The sequence below is a fragment of the Juglans regia genome, chromosome 6 (assembly GCF_001411555.2).
Source record: "Juglans regia cultivar Chandler chromosome 6, Walnut 2.0, whole genome shotgun sequence".
Taxonomy (NCBI): Eukaryota; Viridiplantae; Streptophyta; class Magnoliopsida; order Fagales; family Juglandaceae; genus Juglans; species Juglans regia.
In genome coordinates this window covers 1,660,473-1,681,806 of record NC_049906.1, presented here as the reverse complement: position 1 = coordinate 1,681,806, position 21,334 = coordinate 1,660,473, and the positions used below count along the sequence as shown (strand labels likewise).

The window sequence follows — 21,334 nt, the reverse complement described above, 5'->3', positions numbered from 1 at the left end:
AATTTATCTAAACTCATTTAATACATTTAAACATATATGTCAATTTATTTATGTTCAAATATATTTTAATAGAATCTACAAAATATTATTATTCACAAATCAATCCAAAATATTTAAGATCACAATCCTAAATTTTGTTCGAAAAAACTTTGAGTTGGTTTAGGTTAACCACAAATTTTGTGGGATCGGGCAGACTTGCGCAGCTAGCTAGCTGGCTCTTGTCATGACTCTTCATTTCATGAGGGGATAATGCACAGATATCTGACCCAGTAAACCCTTATGACCGAATTCAAGTCGGTTTTGGTTAATCGGTGCCTTGAATTGAATGATTATTCATGCATTTTCAAGAAAACTGAAAAGGATGTCATGAATGATCATTGTCGATCAGTTTAATATATATTATTGGTCCTAATATTCTGATTAAGCTGCGTATGAGATGCATGTCAATGGTGTATATATATATATATATATAAATATATGTCAGAGCTGAGAAAAATTAAAGAGACGTGCATGTGTGTCTTCATGACCAGGAATGAATAATATTAATGAAAATGTAACGTACGAACTCATAAATACCCAAATTATAAGATTAATATATAAAAGATAGAAGACAAATAGTTATAACATTTTCCTCCATCTATAAGATATGTTAGACTTGATATAATATGTTCGTTAAATTGTAAAATTATTTTTATTATAAAATTATATTATATTAAAATAATGTAAAAGTCAATCCAGCAGCCGTACGTGTAAATCGATCCTAATCTAAACTTATGTTCTCCAAACAGTCGTGTGAATTAAACCTAATGATCTGGCCACACCATAGCTGTTTTTTATTTTATTAATTACACGTCAGCTGCCAGGTTAATCAATCTATCTCATCTCATGTTCGTCCACTAGTCCGATAAAGCTGGCCTCCAGTGTGTTAATCCAATACTTTGGGCCCCAATTAATTTCCATGTTTAAAGTTTTGGAGCCCATTTACTTACCATATATATACGCCACATGCACTAATCATTACGTTAATCCTAAATCTAAAAGCTTGATGATGATGATCATCAACCCAGCTCTGCTCTGATTACATTCTTGTCGGTCAAGAGCAAAATTCAAAGATGAGGTCTATCTTTCTCAAAAAGAACACCGACATATCTCTTCGAAGCTGCAGCGGCGGCCGATAATTTCTTCCATTCAGCTTCGTCAAAAGCTATCGTCTGAACGCATGACATCCCATATTTTTCATAGTCGGCTTCTATAGGGTTCTGGTTGATCTGGTTCTGGTGCGAAAACCAAAACCATAAAGATCTTTCTATAAAGCAAAAAATAATATATATACAACGATTTGTGCATGCTACTGCTGCTGGTCTGCAAGATTCAGCTGTCCAAGTTGAATTTTCAATCACCCTTATAAGCAGTAATTGTTTTGTTACAAACTCAAAAGAGATTTTGCACAAAAAATATTGTTCTTCAGAAATACCATCAGGGTCGATCTGTCTTGCTTCTCTCTTTATCACTGTGGTTACATGTGCTTGCTTATAAAGGTGGCGAACCAGCGGGGCTCAGGTAAGTCCGTCAGGTTTCCGGCTCGAGACAGTGGCGGCGAAGATGAATTGGGAAGATTATATGGCCAAGAAGAACTACCAGAAATACTGCCACAAACACAAGAAACGGACCGGGGAATACATCATCCGGGTGTAACCATGAGGGAGCCAATTTTTTCCGATCTCAGCCGGACGACGACAGATATGGTTTCGGAGCTTAGGCAAGTGGTTTCGGGTCAGAGAGGCGGTGGCTGGGGGCAACACGGGACAAGTATGAGCGGTACTGCGGTAACGTCGAGTTTTGGAGGTGTCTATTCTCCTTCTCCTTCTCCACCTCTGTCTGCTTACTCTTCAAGTTCTGGTTCTGGTTTTGCCTCTGCTTCTGGATTTAGTTCCTGGTCTGGGCAGAAGAGAGGGCGTGAAGAAGAGGGTGTTACTCAGTTGATTGATTCTATTCCTAGGGGATTTAGAGGTTCTGGTGTTGATCATTTCAGAGCATCACGGGGAGGAGATCCAGAGTCAACATCTGGTGTAACTGGTTAGTTTCAATCAAAACCACTTACTGTTTTTCATTCATAATTTGGTGTGCAACAACTTTTTTCCTGGATCTAAATATCAAATTCTTTCATAATATTCAGTAATATAAAGAATAATACTTTTAAATGTTCTCATTTATTTTCCCATATTCTCATTTATATTCTACCTTTGAACCATTAAAATTTTCTGAAAATATATCTATTGCACACTTATTCAATTAAACTATTAAATAGAAAAAGATTTAAAACTATCTAATATTGCATGTATTGAACAGTTCATTACCTCTTGAATACATTTATCAAAGATCATAAGTTGCACTTATACAAAGTAGCAATGCAACAGTGTATGGCTTCCTAAATCTATCATTGAAACTCCCACTTACTTATCATGACATTGATCCGCACATCCATGGAACACTCATGTAACCTCTAGTATCTTTCTCTACAGTAGCAGAAGAATCTGCAAATATTTTTGCAACAACTGCCGCTGCCGCCGCCACCACAGTATCGGCGGCAGCACCATCAAGCGAGAATGCTTCCTTTGAAGAAACCGGCGAGAGGAGGAGAAGATATAGAGGAGTAAGGCAGAGGCCATGGGGTAAATGGGCAGCCGAGATACGCGATCCCCACAAGGCTGCGAGGGTCTGGCTCGGCACCTTCGACACCGCAGAGGCCGCCGCCAGAGCCTACGATGAAGCCGCCTTGAGGTTTAGAGGTAACAGAGCCAAACTAAATTTCCCGGAAAATGTCAGAGTAGTACCGCCTCTCCAAAACTACTCAGCGGCTGCCACGGCATCGATATCCATTTCGGATTCTCAAGCAAGCCATTTGCAGCAGACTCCATCGCCGCAGCCATTTCAACCACAGTTCTTTCAGCCACAACCGTACCAGGGACCCTCTGAAATTTACAGAGACTACTTGGATTACTCGCAGTTGCTTCAGAGCTCGGGGGATTTTCATCAGGGACAACAACCCACGACTTTGGTGGAGCAGATGTTCTATAATTCGCAGTTAGCCTCTCGTCAATCATCATTGTTAACATCATCTTCTTTAAACACTTCATCATCTTCGTTTGCACCCTCTGGTTCTTCCTCCTCTGCTTCATATCCCCTGTTTTCTAACCAGCAGTTGGGCTATTTTCCACCACCCGGAAATCAAAATCAAAGCGGTGGTGAAAGCTCAGATTTGCCTCCGCATCCGCCGTCGTGGTCAGATTCAGTTCACTATCCTAGCTCTTCCAGTTAAAATTGATCACATAAATTTTCATTTTCATTTTAAAAACAATTAGTATTCTTTTCTGTTTTTGTTTTTTACTTAATGATTTTACTGTGCTTTGTATTAGCATGTCGTTATTTCTTTTAGTTATTGGTTTTTTCCAATGTTGTAAATCAAAAGAAAAAAAAAGGGAATAGATTACAGAGAAAGAGAGAAAAAAAGAAGAAGAAGACAAAGAAGCATTTAGAATTTCAGGCATAGTTCCTTCCTAAAAAGGGATTTTGATGTATACGGTTCTCTTAATCATCGAAAGAAAGATGTAGAAACCAACAGCTTTGCTGGAGTTCTTTGTCTGCATTCTTCAACTTCAGATCCACAAATTAATTAGAGGGAACAAAGCACTTCATTTTTTTAAACCTTGTGGTGTCTATTATATAACTGATGATTATCTTTTGCTTTTATGGGTTAAAATCTATCTTCAACAGTGTCTTGACAAATATAACCTCATTGGATCAATCTAATATGTGAATTAGGGTATATTTTATTGTAAAGCAAAGAATTTTCCAGTGACAAAGACGGTGTTCGTGTGTATGCTTCTGTGTGGGGTTTCCAATTTGATTCCTGACATGTCCCATCCAGGAGTTTGGAGTAGACTTGAAACCAACATTTCTCAATTCTCATGTGAGAAAGTGACTTGTATCCAAAATCATAAGTGCAGTTTGATTAAGTTTTGCTAATGGCCTGGCATATAGCATAGTTCTTCAAATGGAAAATTTGGATTCGAACCTTCAGTCCCTTACCAAAAAAAATACTGCCTTGTATGTGAGGGGGATGTTGAGGAGTAATCTCAAATTATGTGGATAAGGTCTTATGCATGTTTATAAGAAATAGACGATCTTTCTTTAAAAAATCAGTTTTATAAAATGAGTTAGACCCGTGAATTTCTTCAATTTTAACAGTATTTTTGACAAATTTTGATTGTTTTGATCTTTTGATTATACATGTCGAAATTTTCCTATCTTCACTGCTCTGCAATCTTCTGGCAATCAAAAGAAGAGTTGTACTTGGACCAACTTAATCTTTTCCCATGTTTTACCAAAAGGGATGTTTGAATCAGTAATTACAAACTAAAGCTGTCTTTCTCTTCCTAATTCATTGCTCATCAGCAGGGTCACAACTTTCCTCTCTCTCAATGTTTGTTTTCCTTGGATGATGCAAGCATTGTTTACTATTCCACCTTATAATTCAAAGCAGAACAGGGAAGAAGATCTATTTGATTCATGATTTCTGGTCGTATCTGTCTTGTACTGTATATATTCCGTGTTCTATTTTTACAAGACCAGCTTGTATCTGCACATATCACTATTACAGGCTCACTGTTTTTGTGTATGTTCTTGTTATCTCCATTGCTTTCATCAATTTTCTTCATGTACGTGTGTCCCATTGTGATTCATGCGTTGTACGTTTCTCTTTATTGATTATCTCAAATCTGAAGTTTTCTTAACACAAAAAACGTGCCAAATTAACTTTTCTTTGTTATGCTTTCTTCTTTATTTGAAGGGAAAGCACTTAAAAAAATACTATTTTCTGTACATATTGGAATCCTTGTCGAGGCCCTCTATGTGCATAAATAAATACAGTTAACCTGTGGGTCATAATACATCGACTTTGAAGTACCATATCTTATACATGTTCTGACTATATATATAACACTAAAACAAGAAAATACATATATATGTATTCTTAGAATATATAAATCTCGTGTATTTTCTTTTAAAAAATAGGTAAATATGAGATTTACAGAAAAAAATAATAATAATTCTTTAAATGATAAATTTTATTATTTTTTAAAATGAGTGTAAAAGACTTACAAATTGTAATTAATATTAGTTTTACGAGTCTTCAAGTACTCCTATAATTAATATTTTATATTGCCATATATATCTTATTGTTGTTTTTTATGTAAATGTTCCAATTAACTAAGGAAAGGCAATTGGATCAGGTCCAAAATCATCAAACCCTAATATAATAGATTGAACTTCCAAAAGTAGTTTACTAGAAGGACGTATTGAATCAGCATAGTTTATCGCTGCAAGTGATCGCTAGTATAAAAGTAATATTTTTTTATTTAATTTTTTTATTATTTTAAAAGATTTAAAAAAATAGAAAAAATATATAAATATATTAAAAATTAATTTTTTAATTATTAAATAAAAAAAATTATTAAGTAGCCAAATGGAGCGGTAACTAATGAGCGGCATACTAATTTTTTTCTTTGTGTTATAGGGTTACTTGAGATTGAAACTCACGTCTCAACAGAGGCTTTTGCCTGTCATTTTCTGCCCTAGCTGATCTAGATTGTCTTTTTGGAAGGGAATACTAGGTCACATCCACGTGGAGATCGAACCTGGTCGTGTGAACATGAGCCCCACGTGGCATCGTACAGGATGATGCACTACATTAATAATCTGATATAAATTAAGATGGGGGAGTATTGGGGGATAGACGTGTCAAGTTTGGTGACCCTTTTGAATTCTTAATTAACCATCATTTATGGACACGTGCTCTAATGAGTTTTTCTTGCTTTAATATATGCTTAGTCATAGTCATGTGTATATAAATATATATATATATATATATGGAGTGAGAAATGATAATTACAATCGTAAATATATAAATATTATATAATTATTTTAAAAAAAATATAAAATTTATATAAAAAAATAATTTTTTTTAATAGTATTAAATCTTATTCTTTTTAAAAATAATTGTATAATATTTACATATTTTACGACTATATATATAACATGAGAGGTGAAATGTATATCACCGTCTTTGGAGGTTGAGGGGGCCGGGAGGGTCATTGGGTTGCTTACCTACCATGTTGGGTGCAGAGCAAAAGTTAGTTAGGTCAGATCTTGCTATGGTCTTTAATTTACATGATGAGCCTTATCATTCTGCCTTGTCAACCCAATTTTTTCTAGAAGATCCGTCCCTCAGTGCATGTGAACATGGTATTACATATTATAGGAAAGTGATTTCTAATTAGTCACGAAAATGAATTTACAAACTGACATAATTTAATATAATTATACGTTAAATTTATTTTATAATAAAAATAACTTTACAATCTAATATACTTCATCAAACTGTCACGTTAGTTTGTGATTGAATTTATTTTTATGAATTTTCTTTGTCACTAAAACTAGCATTTCTCTTTTATATTTGTGAGAGAGAAATAAAAAGAGAATCAAGAATGAGCATGATAAGGGCAGAGATACAACCAGAGATTTGGTGATGATGATCATAAGGTTTCAAGTTAGTTAATTTTCCCTATATGGTGAACTCTAGCTTTAAGTCTTGCGCTCATAATATTATTGTGAAATAGGCATGCTGCAGAGACTAGCGATGATCTTCTCATAGCTAGGGGAAGATCAATAAGTACACATGAGAACAAGTTACTTCCACACCAAGATCATCGACTCTTTAGTAGCTGCAACCAGATCGCCTAATTTTAAAAATTTCAGGTATATATGGTACTATAAATCGAATATTCTTTCACAAGATTGGTAATTTCAAAAAATATCTAAACCCAAAAAATATGATCGATATTGCTATATCTACTATATTATAATAAGTGGCTACCTAATTATGAATAGTAATTTTTATTGTTTTTCTGTTAATTTTTCTAGTTTTTCCATTAAGTCATGTTTTACCAAATGACTTTTAAAATCTTTGATCATTTGACGTATAGCTCCCTTATAGAATTTAATGAATGATCATATTTTACCAAAAGACCTTTAATAGTCCCGCGATTAGATACTTTACTGAAATTTAGATTTTTTTAAAATCTTTATTTTTTGTCTTTCTTTAGTCTTGTATTTTCTTTTCTCAAACAAATAAGTTACTAATTTATTTTATTTTATTTTTATTTAAATCATTATGTTAGGTGCACTTCAGGACTAACGCACCCGGGCCTTTCCCTAACATACATATATATATATATATATATGTATATATATTATATGGGAGCATCATTTACAATTACAACGATCGAGAATCATCATGTTAAGATACCGGTCAATTTTTATTATATATAATATAGTATTAATCATGTTTAGAGAGTCGATGAGGAAGATCATGACAATGTCTTCTATTTGTTTATTAAAATCTAATTAATTCATTGTTTAATTAACCTAGCTCAGTTTGAATATGTTTGGTACGCAATTGAATTTAATATATATATATATATATAATTTCTTATAATATGAATCCACAATATGAAAAACGAACTAATTAATTAACTTGATCATTTTGATCTAATTAATAACATTGCATGTTTTTTTTTTACTGTTTAATATTAATATGCTGATGATCATCATGATGAGCAGGCCGTCCTCATGATACATGTGGCCGGCGTGAATATAGTTGAAAGATTAATAAGGAAGGGGATCGATAAGGTTTCGTTTGGATGCACAACTCAGTCCAATTCACTTCATTTTTAAATTGAGTTTAACATTCAAACTCAAATTTCATCTCCTCTCAACGCAGTTTAAACATGAAATTAGTAGTTGGGCACACAGCTTTTCAAAGTTCTACCATTGACTGACCCCACCTGATATATTTGTTCCCTCCATATGAAATTTTTGTCCTTTTCCGTTTCCCAACAAAAATTCCTCTCATTTCCCATCGACATTTTTGTTTTTGTGGGGCTAAGAAAAATTCAGTCCTCAGCAAGTGTAGTCCTTTTTTTTCTTTCATTTCTTTTATTTTGCTTGCAGGTTTGGCGTTAGTAAGTGGAGATCACAAAGCTGTCATATGAACAGTAATAATTAATGGTGGAACCTAATAATTTTACAATTTCTTATAAATACATATAAATTGATCTTAACATCTAAACACACTTATGCGTTTGAATGTTGAACTAAGTTGAGTTGAGTTGAATTAAGATGATAAAATATTATTAGAATATTATTTTTTAATATTATTATTATTTTGAGATTTGAAAAAGTAGAATTATTTATTATATTTTGTATTGGGATTTGAAAAAATTGTAATGATGAGTTGAGATAATTTTAATTACCAAACGAAGCAACTCATCTTAAGTAGATCCCACAAAACTCACTCAACTATCTCAACTCACTGCTATTTATAAAAAAACTCAAATCAATTCAACTCAATTCAACATCCAAACGCAACCTAAAGCAAATTAACATGCATGAATGATACTAAAAATTAAAGGTTCATGAATCAATTTGATCGAGCTACTATTGACCAACAATAAGCAGGATTCAAGCTAGTTAGCTAGCCATTTTGTTTGAATTTGGGCTCGGTTTTCAGTCTTCTTGAAAATATGTAATTCTATTCTCGTAACAAATAGTTATTTTTGTTGTAATAATTTATTATAAATATATATATATATTTTTTGCAGTGTATTATTGCATGGAGTTGTTATAATATTGCATGAAAATATTATATTTCATTGTGCAGATCACATGATCAATTATATATATAAAGCAACCTAATTTTCTGGAAAATGTCAATATTCATGATCTAATTTAATTAATTAACACCATGTCGATTCACAAAAGTTATTGCTCAGATAAAAGATCATCAAAACCAACCAATATGTAGTTTTCAGGGATAAAATAAGCTGCATGTCTGTCTTTAATTCATCTATATATCTGCTTATTTTATTTTATATAGCTAGGTTGATAGATGTAGTTTTCAGGCAGATAGATAGCTAGGTTGATTAACGACCGAAAACTCATCAAAACTAATGAAACTTTCAGGCTGAGCCTCTGGAAATGACCCAAACCAAATTTACTAGGTAGCTAGGTTGATGATGCAGTACTCTAATTATATATATAAAATAGAGGGATACTAGAGTCTAGGATAGGTACTTGCCCATGAAAAAACTGGCCGGTCCACAAACAAATATATATAGAGTATTATATATATATGACACATTTTCACAGCATATTTTATAATAAAATAAAGATATTTTTATAAAATGGTTTATAAAATTATCTTTCATTTAATATATTATTATAAAATATATTATAAAAAATGTTGTGTAAATCATTTTCATGTATTAATATTGGTTTTAAACCTGCAGCCTCGTAATTAATGATATGTATCGATCGATCGGTCCTAATTGATCACCTTATAATTATAATTAAGATCTCATGCTCTGGATCATGCAGCTTGCTCTTATATTAATTGTTTAATTGTTTGAAGGCTAATATTAAGGCGGTGATCGAGTAATATAATATATATATATATATATATATATATATATAATTCATTCAAACACCGTGCCAAATAATTTTTTATCCAAAATGTCATGGTGTTTGAATGAATTATATATGAATATAATATATATATATATATATATATATATATTATGTAGATGATCAGTTGTCACCTACCAAGAAATTTAGGTTGAATTTGAATTTAGAAAATATTTTATCTCATCTCATCATTATAATTTTTCTAAATTTTTACATAAAATATAATAAACAATTCAACTTTTTTAAATTTTAAAATAATAATAATATTAGAAAATAATATTCTAATAATTATTTTTTTAACTTTTATCTTTCATCTAAATCTATCTTATGTCATCTTATCTATGAATTCAAACCACCATTTAATCATGTATAATTGAAAATATTTTCCTTTCCGGAGAGCACACGTACAAAAATTAATGTTGCATTAATTCAATTGAGGTACTTTACTTGGAAAATCCACTACCGCGGTATATATATATATATATATATATATATATATATATATATATATTCTGATATATTAATCTAGTACTGAAGAAAAAAACAAGAAGAAGAAGAAGAAGATTAAATATAGTATGAATTAATACATGGATACACATAATATGCAGTAAAAGATCAAACTCTCGAGCATTAACATATATGTAAGAAAGCATAGCAGAAAATACTTCAAGTATAGCTTACTAAGTTACTCTACAAGTTTATCTAGTTTAGCAAACTTCAAGCGTCTCCTCTTAGTGGTAAAGTGTACTACATAGTATAGACTAGAGTAACACTCAACATATTCACAACCTAAATACTATTTCAAGAGAGAACAAAAAGAGATAAAGTTTTGTATTTCAGATGATCCAAAAAACCAACCAAGGAGGGCTTTATATAGCCCACCCCACACGGCCAGCCTTAAAGACCAGCCTTCACTTTGCCATTTAAATGATAGTAACGCATGGCTTTAAGCCATGCATTACAATGTAGGAGAGGAAAGGGTCAGTCTCACGTGGGCGTCCCTCCATCTAACATCTCTCACTCACACACAGTGGGCATGACCCCAGGTCTGCATCTCTCTAATGTTCTCAATCTTGTTCATACAAGTAAATAGGTCGTGCGACCATCAAACACATTTACAAAAGAAATGTGGAAGTACTACACCAAATCTTTCCCTGAGAAAACCAACATAGTAACATCCCTAATGTGTCTTGTCATGTCCTAGACTCATTCAATCGCATCATATCAAGCATTTTTGAACTCTCTTGAATTCAAAAGAAAAAACTCAGAGCAATGCTTGACAACTTTCAAATCATTTCAATGTGTTCACAACCTTAGTTGCTACCAATGTGTAGAGCCATAGTTCGACGTCAGCAAACAAAATCGAAGATACGATGTCGAATAGTCTTCCTTTTGCCCTCATGTCATTCAATTTTGGTTGAACTACTTTCCCAACAATGCCTCCTTAGACCATAGCAATCATGGCCATAAACAATATGCCAAAATAGCAGACATCACAATCTTCATCTCATGACATAGTCAAAAGTAAATAAAGGACACTTAAAAATATGAGACTCACACAGTAAGAAAGAATGGAACCATTTACTTACTTTCTCATTTAGTCGAATAAGCACATATAGTATGAAACACATGCTACGGTGGATTTCTCTTTCTCAAAAAGCACATGTCTTTATCAATACTGTACAGATCTTCATCTAGTTGCCCTTTAAGCATTTAACCTGATTTCCTCCATTTGCTCACCTCCAAGGTATCAAAGAAGATCTCGCATCTAACTAACTACAGGCTACATGGATGGTGGGGTAACTTATGCATAATCTTTTCAATAGACCTCATCTTAGCTTCCACTAAAGCGAGATATCTTTGTGTCAACCAATTTATCCATTTGGACAAGTACTTAGGGATACAATGTCTCATCTTTACTCGTTACTCAAGCGCTAGAGGCGATCGCTCGTGTAAGTGAGCAGATTTAAACCTGTTAACATATCTTTTATGTGTGTATTAGAAAAACAATACGACAAAGACAATAACTGAATCATATTGCATTAATATCTCAAATGAAAAGTTACATCTCAATGTCAATATCACTTGAAAGCACAAATTACATTTACATGCTATGCAGTCGTAGATTCCTAACATGAGTCTCAAAAAAATCTCTTGCTATAGGTTTTGTTAAGGGATCAGCAACCATGCGACTCATAGAAAGGTGTTTCAAGATCACTTCCTTTTTCGCTACCATGTCTTTAACGTAGTGATATCTGATATCTATGTGTTTGGTTCTTCCATGATACTTTAAGTCTTTAATTAGCATATGCGAAAGTTGTCATGCTATCGCAGAATATCATCACTAGATCTGAAGTATCAATGACAATGTCTAAATGCTTGAGGAACCTCCATAACCAAACAATTTCTTAAACTGCTGCTGAACAATCTATATATTCCGCCTTCATGGTGGATAAGGGTATACAAGGTTGTTTCTTACTGCTCCATGTAATGACACCATTGTTGAGTAGAAAGACATGTTCAGTGGTTGATTTGCGCTCATCTAGGTCACTTCCCCAATCAGCATCGCCGTAACCTCTCAACTGCAAATCTGAACCTTGATAGCACAAAATATAGTCTGTAGTTCCTTTGAGATATCACATAATCCTCTTGATTGCTTTCCAGTGAACTAATCCGAGGTTAGATTGGAATCTACAAACCAAGCCCACTGCATAGCATATGTCTGGCCAAGTACACATCATTGCACACATCAGGCTACCCACAACATTAGCATAAGGGACACGAGCCATCTTTTCCATTTCTCTTTAAGTCTTAGGACACAACTCTTTGGACAAGTTCTTGCTTCTTGCAATAGGGGTGTCAATGGGTTTACATTCACTCATTTGGAAGTGCTCGAAAACTTTCTTTATATAAATTTGTTGGGACAAACACAAAAGTCTCTTTGAGCGATCTATGTAGATCTTAACTCCCAGAATATATTCTATATCACATATATCATTCATTTCAAAATTGAAGGATAACCACTCTTTTGTGGCGACTATCAACCTTTTATCATTTTCAGTTAGTAGTATGCTGTCAACATATAATGACAACATAATGAAATTCTTCTTTGACCTTTTGACATAGATACAATGGTCCTCCGTGATCATCGTAAACTCATTCGAGAGAATGGCTTGATGGAATTTGAGATACCATTGTCTAGGTGATTATTTTAAGCTATATATAGATCGTTTAAGCTTGAACACTTTGCACTCTTGACCTTTGACCACAAAACCCGTGGATTGATCCATATAGATCTCTCTATCTAGTTCTCCATCGAGAAATGTTGTCTTAGCGTCCATCTGGTAGAGTTCCAAATCCATGTATGCTATTATAGCTAGAATCAAACAAATTGAGGCAAACCTCACCACTAGTGAAAAAGTTTCCTCATAGTCTATACCCTCATGTTGGGTATATCTTTTCGCCACTAAGGAAGTTTTGTACATTTCTAATGATCCACCCAACTTGAGCTTTACCTTTAGAACCTATTTGTTCCCAATAGCCCTACGCCCTGACGGTAGATCTACTAGATCCCGGACTTGGTTTGTCCTCATAGACTCCCTTTCATCTTTTAGAGCTTTCATCCACTCATATTTAGTAGAAGACGGGATGAGACTAGAATGTTTTAGGCTCATCATCATCTTGCAGAGCTACCATAAAAGTTTTCCTTTCAATCTCAAAACGACGACAGGGAACACTTTCACGCGCGCTTCTACGCGGCTGAGGCTGATGTGGTTGATATGCAAGTAATGTGTTCCCACTCGAAGATAAGTCACTCTCACAATTTGTAGAAGCTTGAAGAGTTTCTTCCTCATTCTAAACTAAACCTCTTAGAGCGCCTTCCTCTTGACCCACAATCTCATAAAGTTCCAAACTTCTATCAACCTCACCCCTACTTGGAAATTCATCCTCAATAAAATCTACATCTCATGACTCAATCTCAATAATAGTTCCATCAAATTCTTCACATATTAGCACATATCTTTTTGAGCGTTCTGAGTACATTATAAAAATACACTTATTTTCACTAGGGCCTAACTTCCCATATTTATGAGAAATATCGTAAACAAAACCCGTTGAACCCCTTGGCTGCAAGTTACTCAAATTAGATTTCTTGTCGGTCCATAATTCATATGGGGTGGAAAATACTGATTTGGATGACACTTAGTTAAGAATATAGGCAGCAGTCAAAAGTTCATCTCCCAAAAAGAAATTGTTAGGTTTGCTTACGTTATCATTGACCTAACCATCTCAAGCAGTGTTCGATTTCTCCTTTCTGCCACACCATTTTGTTGTGGCGTACTTGGCATCGTCAACTGTCTTTTGATTCTGTTTTCATCACAGAGCCTTTTAAATTGTCTAGAGAGATATTCTCGTTCTCGGTCAATTCTTAGAGATTTTAAGCTCTTGTCTAGCTGATTCTTAACCATTCTGAGATATCGCCTAAAGCACTCCAATGGTTCATACTTATGGGAGATTAAGTAGACATGATCATAACATGAAAAATTATCTATAAATATGATGAAGTAAACACCTTCGTGTCTTGCCCTCACACTCATTGGACCACAGATGTTTGAGTGGACTGATTGCAATTGAAAGGATGCCTTAGGAGCTTTTCCAAACGATTTTCTCTTGACTTTTCTCATAAGATAATGTTCACATGTGGGCAAGATGACCTTAACGAGATCGCCTATCGGACCTTCTCTAACTAACCGAGTCATTCTATTTTGCCCGATATGGCCAAACCTAACATATTATTTATATGAATCCAAATTATCAAATGCATAAATAAAAGCAGTAGACTCATTAATATTTGAATAATCCAAATCCAATATCATAAAACCATCTGATAAAAAAACATAACCATAAAACACATGGTCCAAATAAAAAGAAACACTATTATTTTCAAATACAATCTGAAAACCAAATCTTAATAAAGTAACTATAGAAAATAAGTTTTGTCGGATCTCGGGAGCGTATAGCACATCGTAGATAAATAGAGTGCAGTCACCCTGCAAGTCCAGCTTGTAGGTACCAAGTCCTAGCACCTCCACACTAGTTTCATTCTCCACCTTGATATCACTACTCCCAACTGGAATCCGACGATATTCCATAAAACCAACTCGATCCCGTGCTATGTGAGTTCGATGATACTCCGCAAAACCAACTTGATCTCGCACTATGTGTTCGGTCGCTCCTGAATCAACAGTCCACACAGGATAAGAATAAGGAATCATCACATGGCTAATTACAAAAATAATGCGAGAAAAGTTAAAGTGTACATTCTTCAGCTCAATGCAGTCACGAGCAAAGTGGTCTTTCTTTCTGCAGTTGAAGCCATCTAATTTTGACTTGTTCTTCCCATGCTTGCCTCTCTTATTGCGCTGAGAAGTTTCTGACACTTTCTTCACTTATCCAGCAGCTACCCCTATTTTGGATTTTTGTACTTAGCCCTAGATGTCTTGCGGGAACCAAACTCAGTCATATAAGTCGAATGTTTGGGCTTAGTAGCCTCTAGGCACTTAGCTTCCAGCTCCAAGTGATGCAAGACATCATCAAAATTCTTGATATTCTCACTATGTGTCAAATTCTGGCTCATATTCTCTCAAGAATTTGGTAGTGATCGTATCACTACCTAGACTTGTTGTTCATCAGTCAAGTTATTTCCTACTATCCTAAGTTCACGGATCATGGTCGACATAATCTTAAGATGCTGCTTCATCATGTGGTCAAAGTGTATCTTATAGGAGTCAAACCTCATGGTCAATCCACGTAACCTTGTGGCTGAAGTTCCTCCAAACTTCATTTTCAAAGCTTGCCACAAGTTTTGGGCAGTGTCACAGGTTTCGAACTCACACATTAGATTATTGTGCATGCTGCTCAACATGATTATGCATGCACACCGGTTCTTCTTAGCCCATTAAGCATAAGCTAGAATGATGGAGACCAAGTTGGACTAAATCTTAAAGATCATTTGCAAGTTTCAGATTGGGCAATCACAAGATCGAGAGCTAAGAAGTGCAAGGAAGCAATGCAAATATTGGTGCAATCCACTTGGGACGAGTCTAACAAGAGCATAATATTCAAAATGGGCTTGAGAGAATGAGATTCAATGATCATCCACGTGATACAAGCTATGGAAGAGTGCAATATAAATTAGGGTCTATTATTATGTTTATATAATTGAAGGCCTTGGACTTATTTATTTCATTAGTTATAGGAATTAGTCTAGAATAATTGAGTTTGAGGATACTTGGCCCACATATGTTTTATTTTGTTGAACTATGGTTTTAAGGAGTTACTGTAGCCAACACTATTCATTCAAGGATGTTTTTGGAAGAAAGAGTTTTATTTTGGCTGGAGTTTTAATTAGGTTTTGGTTTAAATACTTTTTGTAACCTCATTTTAATGAGTTTATGAAATTTGATGAATTTATTCATTGTGAGTTGAGAGTTTATCTCATCTTGTTAGTGAATGAGCTTTTGAACTTATCAAAGGTAAATCACAATCTTTGTGTCGTTCTTCCTTATAATTTAGGTTCTTGAGACAGGTTTTTCAACGAGTCTAGATTTTCATATAATCTAGATTCTTGAAATGAGTTCATCAATGGGTCTTAATTTTTCACTGGCTTGGTTTTAGCTTTCTTGGGTGACTTTTCAAATTGATTGTGGGTTCAAGGGATTTTATTCCCACGGATTCATATCATTTGGTATTTAGAGTAAGGTTTCCAATCAGGTCTGATTCTATCTTTTAATTCTTGCATTTTTAAATTTAATGTTGGGGCTTCATTGTTCTAGGGTTGAAAAAAAAAAAAGTAGGTTGCCATAATTCTTAAGATTTTTTGTTTTGCTGAAATTTGCATCACCTAGGATTTCAAAATTTGAAAGTTTATTGCATCTCTAAGTTTGTCAATTACTTGCAGTACCGTTTCATTAATTCTTTTCTACTTCATTGTGAATTCTTGTGTATTCGAATTCAATTGCTTGATTTTTACAATTGAATATTGTTATTTGTGATTGAATTACAAAAAAGAAGAGAAAAAAAAGGAAAAAAAATGAAATGAAAGGAAAAAAAATTCAGTGAAAATTTAAAAAAAAAAAGAAAAGAAAAGAAAAGAAAATGTAATATATTCAAAGGTTGCTACATAGTTACAATAAAAAGAAAGAAATACATTTGTTGATTGAGTTTTATCATCAAAGGGGTTGAATACATCTTTCTAGTTGGTATCTTGTTTTATAATTACTTTTTCTCTCGTATAAATTCATTGAGTCTCGTGTCATTTTATTCCTTCCTTGTTTCTTAAACTAATTGCTAGTTGGAATAATACAAGGTTGTATTGCCTTAATTTAGTTCAACTAGTTCTTAAAGAACTTGAACTGAAAAACTATTGAGGTAAAAAGTAAGAGAGTGTGAGACTATTATCGAAAAAAAGTCAATTAAGAGTGAAACATGAGATGAGTGTTATTATTCGAGTGTAAACACATAAAAAGAGTGTGTGAGATTTTTCACTAACATTCTTTTTTTGCAGCACATTACTATGTCTCATAGGAGTGACTCATTACCAAAGGGGATGGGAGATAACTTATCATTTGTGTTGCAAGCCATGCAACATCAGTTTGAGAGATTGAACTTGATGTTGGGTGAAATGAGGGATATGATGGATTATCAAGAATTAGTGATTAGAAATCTGCAAAGTGAGAGAGATAGGAGGCGACGTGAGCCTAGTATTGAGAATGGGTATGAGAATGGAGAGTATGGTGAGGATGAGGAAGACCTAATATTTGAAGTTGGATTGGGTAGACATAAAGGAGCTATGCATGGAAGAGGACTTAGGGAAAATCCAGAGGCTCGAGATGGATTAGATAAGAACCTTGGGAGCATCAAAATGAAAATACCATCCTTCCAAAGTAGAACTAACCCTGAAGTTTATTTAGAGTATGAGAAAAGAATAAAATTAGTGTTTGATTGTCATAATTACTTTGAGGAGAATAATAAGTTGGCAGTAATTGAGTTCACTGATTATGCAATTATTTTGTGGGATCAATTAGTGACCAAGAGTAGGATGAATCTTGAGAGGCATGTAGAAAGATGAAGAAAGTTGAAAGCTATCATGGGGTAGAAATTGTACCTAACCACTACTATGGAGATCTCTACCAAAAGCTATAAAATCTTATACAGGAGTCTAGGAGTGTAGATGATTACCATAAGGAGATGAAGGTGGCTATGATTCGGGCTAATGTAGTAGAGGATCGGGAGACCACAATGGCTAAATTTTTGAGAGGATTAAATAGGGAGATAGCCAATGTAGCTGAGTTGCAATATTACGTGGAAGTAGAGGACATGGTGCACATGACTATGAATGTGGAGAGGCAATCAAAGAGAAATGGTACATCAAGGTAAACTTCATTTTTAGCACTCCTTGAAAACCAAAATGGAACAAAAATGATAAAGTTGTAACAAAATGGAAAACCGAACCACCTAAAGGGAAAGATAAGTGAACTGGCAACAAACTCAATATAGAATCTCAACTTTCACGAAATAGAGATATTGAATATTTTAAGTGTTTGAGTTCAAGGCACATCGCATCTCAATGTCCAAATATGCAGGTGATGATTATGCGTGACAATAGAGAGGTGATGATTGAGAGTGAGGGTGATAGTGAGGAGAAGCCCGGGTTGGTTGATACTAGTAATGATGATGGAGTGGAGTACACAGTGACAAATGAATCTCTTGTTGCCAGACGTGCTCTCAATACACAAATTAAGATGGATGATACGGAGCATCAGAGAGAGAACATTTTCCATACTAGATGCTACATCAACAACAATGTATGTAGTGTGATCATTGATGGGGGAGTTGTATTAATGTTGCTAGCACTATTCTAATTGAGAAATTGAATTTGCCTAACTTGAAACACTCTAGACCACACAAGTTACATTGGTTGAATGATTGTAGGGAGGTTAGGGTAATTAGATAAATGTTAGTTTCTTTTTCAATTGGAAAATACATGGACAAAGTGTTTTGTGATGTAGTACTTATGCATGCTGGCTATATTGTGTTGGGAGGTTGTGACAGTATGATAGGAAAGTGATTCATGACGGGTTCAAGAATATGTATACTTTGGTAAAAGACAATAAGATCATTACTCTTGTACCATTGACTCGAATACAAGTGTATAAAGATCAAGTGAAATTGAAAAATGAGAATGAGTTGAAAAATATTTTTGAGGTCGAGAGTTCAAAAAAAGAAGATGAAAAAAAGAGTGAAAATAAAAAATAGAGTGAAAGAAAAAAAAATGGTGAAAAGAAAAGAGAGAGTAAAGAAAATGAGAGAAAAATAAAGAGAAATATGAATTTTTATGCTAAGGCAAATTTACTACTAACAAACTTGACAAACCATTGCCTAGTATTGTTGTCTCTTTGTTGCAGGGATATGAAGTCATGATTCATAGTAGTATGTTTAGTGGATTGCCACCTATTAAAGAGATAGAACATTATATTAATTTTGTGCCTGATGCAATAATTCCTACCCGACCTTTCTTTGACGAATCTGAGATTTTGACGTACTTGAAGGGACAAGATAAGTTGAATAGAATGCATGCCAAGTGGAAGGAATTCATTGGTACCTTTCCTCTTGTAATCAAATACATATAAGGTGAGGAAAATTTTGTTGTTGATACTTTAATAAGAATGTATGTCTTTGTCTTCATTTTAGATGCAAAGTTATTGAGATTTGAATATGATAAAGAATTGCATGCTAATGATGATGACTTTGCTAGTATGTATGGAGCGTGTGAGAATGCACCATTTGGTAAGTGTTATAGACTAGATTGATATTTATTTAGAGAGAATAAACTTTGCAAGCCTACTGCGTGGATGTGGTATAGACTAGTGCATGGATGTGGTTTGTTGGGTCATTATGGTGTAAAATGGATTTTAAACGTGTTGCGTGACCATGGGTGGGAGTATTGCTTGCCATTCATTGAGTTTACACATAATTGGAGTGGTCATTTTGGTGCAATGAAGACTTTAAATATGTTTCATGAAAATTTGTTTGAGTATCATTTGTCATTCATTGACTTGTTGCATAAACGTTTGCGAGAGTATAATTTGCTCTTATTAGAGTTTGCATATAATATGATCATGCATACTACTATTTCTTATTCTTCTTTTTAAGTTGTTTATGGTTTTAATCCACTTATTCTTTTAGCTTTGATGCTTTTGCTTGTTGATGACAGGAGTAACTTGGATAGACTTTTCCAAATTCATAAAAAAATAAACAAAAATTCATATCAAGTGGATCTTCCATATAAGTATAATATTTCTGCTACTTTTAATATTTTTTATCTTTTTCCCTTTGATGCAGGTAGAGATTCGAGATTGAATCCTTTTGAGGAGAGAGGGAATGATGGACACCAAGTTGGAACAAGTCTTAAAAATCTTTTGCAAGTTTCAAATAAGACAATCACAAGATTGAGAGCTAAGAAATACAAGGAAGCAATGCAAAGATTGGTGCAATTTACTTGGGACGAGTCTAGTAAGAGCCAAATATTCAAGATGGCCTTGAGAGAAGGAGATTCAGTGATCATCCACATAATACAAGCTATAGAAGAGTGCAACATAAATTAGGGTCTATTATTATGTTTATGTGATTGAAGACCTTGAACTTGTTTATTTAATTGAATGGGCTTATTTCATTAGTTATAGGAATTAGTTTAAAATAATTGAGCTTAAGGATGCTTGGCCCACATATGTTTTATTTTGTTGAACTAGGGTTTCAAGGAGTTACTGCAACCGAGTTGCTATAACCGTGGCACTATCCATTCAAGGATATTTTTGGAAGAAATTGCTTTATTTTGGCTAGGATTTTAATTAGGTTTTGGTTTAAATACTCTTTGTAGCTTCATTTTAATGAGTTTATGAAATTTGATAAATTTATTTATTGTGAGTTGAGTTTATATCTTCTTATTCTTAAATGAACTTTTGAACTTATCAAAGGCAAATCACAACATTTGTAGTGTTCTTCCTTATAATTTAGGTTCTTGAGACAGGTTCGTCAACATGTCTAGATTTTTATATAATCTAGGTTCTTGAAACGAGTTTCTCAACGGGTCTAAATTTTCCATTTGCTTGATGGCTACTTAAGATAGTGTGAGTATGGTTAAGATTCAAGTGGATTTGAGCTCTCATATATATTTTTAAATTTGTGCAAAAATTAGGTTAGAATGCATGATAGTCTTTTGGCTATATAGTGCATTTATAGTTCTTACTGGGGCCACCGTAGTCTTTTGAGAAATTAGCATGATATTATTGCATGGAAAAATCTTCTTGTAAGTGAGTTCGAGTACTAAATCGCGCACCGATGCTGACATGTAAGGTATTCATTTAATGAAACAATACAAATTAAAGATGTAACTGATTTTCATGAGACAAATGACCTTTTCTTTTCTCAAAATTTTTCTTTTCAATAAAAAAAGCTATGTCAGTCTCGGTATGCGGTTTGATGTGCCAAACCACTTGTACCTAGCAAGGCTATGCATCCTTTAAACTGACTGTAAACATGAGAATTTTTCTTTTTAAGTTTTATCAAAGGTAATTGCCACACCTCGATCAAGGTCCTCCTTCTCTACGCACATGCATCACATCTTAATCTGAACAATCGAGGATGAACAAGTACTCCAAAGTATATATATGTGAAAAATTACCGTCTCATT

The 21,334-nt window shown here is 33.9% G+C and overlaps 1 protein-coding gene across 2 annotated transcripts; it reads left to right on the top strand.

Annotated features, from left to right (window-relative positions):
- The first annotated feature begins 1,042 nt into the window (after positions 1-1,042).
- Positions 1,043-3,439, top strand: LOC109011397 (ethylene-responsive transcription factor ABR1-like). 2 transcript variants are annotated; one of them, XM_018992583.2, is made up of 2 exons: positions 1,043-2,076; positions 2,526-3,439. In XM_018992583.2, the coding sequence occupies exons 1-2, from the start codon at positions 1,521-1,523 to the stop codon at positions 3,317-3,319; spliced, it is 1,350 nt and encodes a 449-aa protein (XP_018848128.1). In that variant the 5' UTR covers positions 1,043-1,520; the 3' UTR covers positions 3,320-3,439. The 2 variants fall into 2 exon arrangements, with proteins under 2 accessions (XP_018848128.1, XP_018848127.1); XM_018992582.2 differs by having other exon boundaries at positions 2,523-3,439.
- The last annotated feature ends 17,895 nt before the right edge of the window (positions 3,440-21,334 follow it).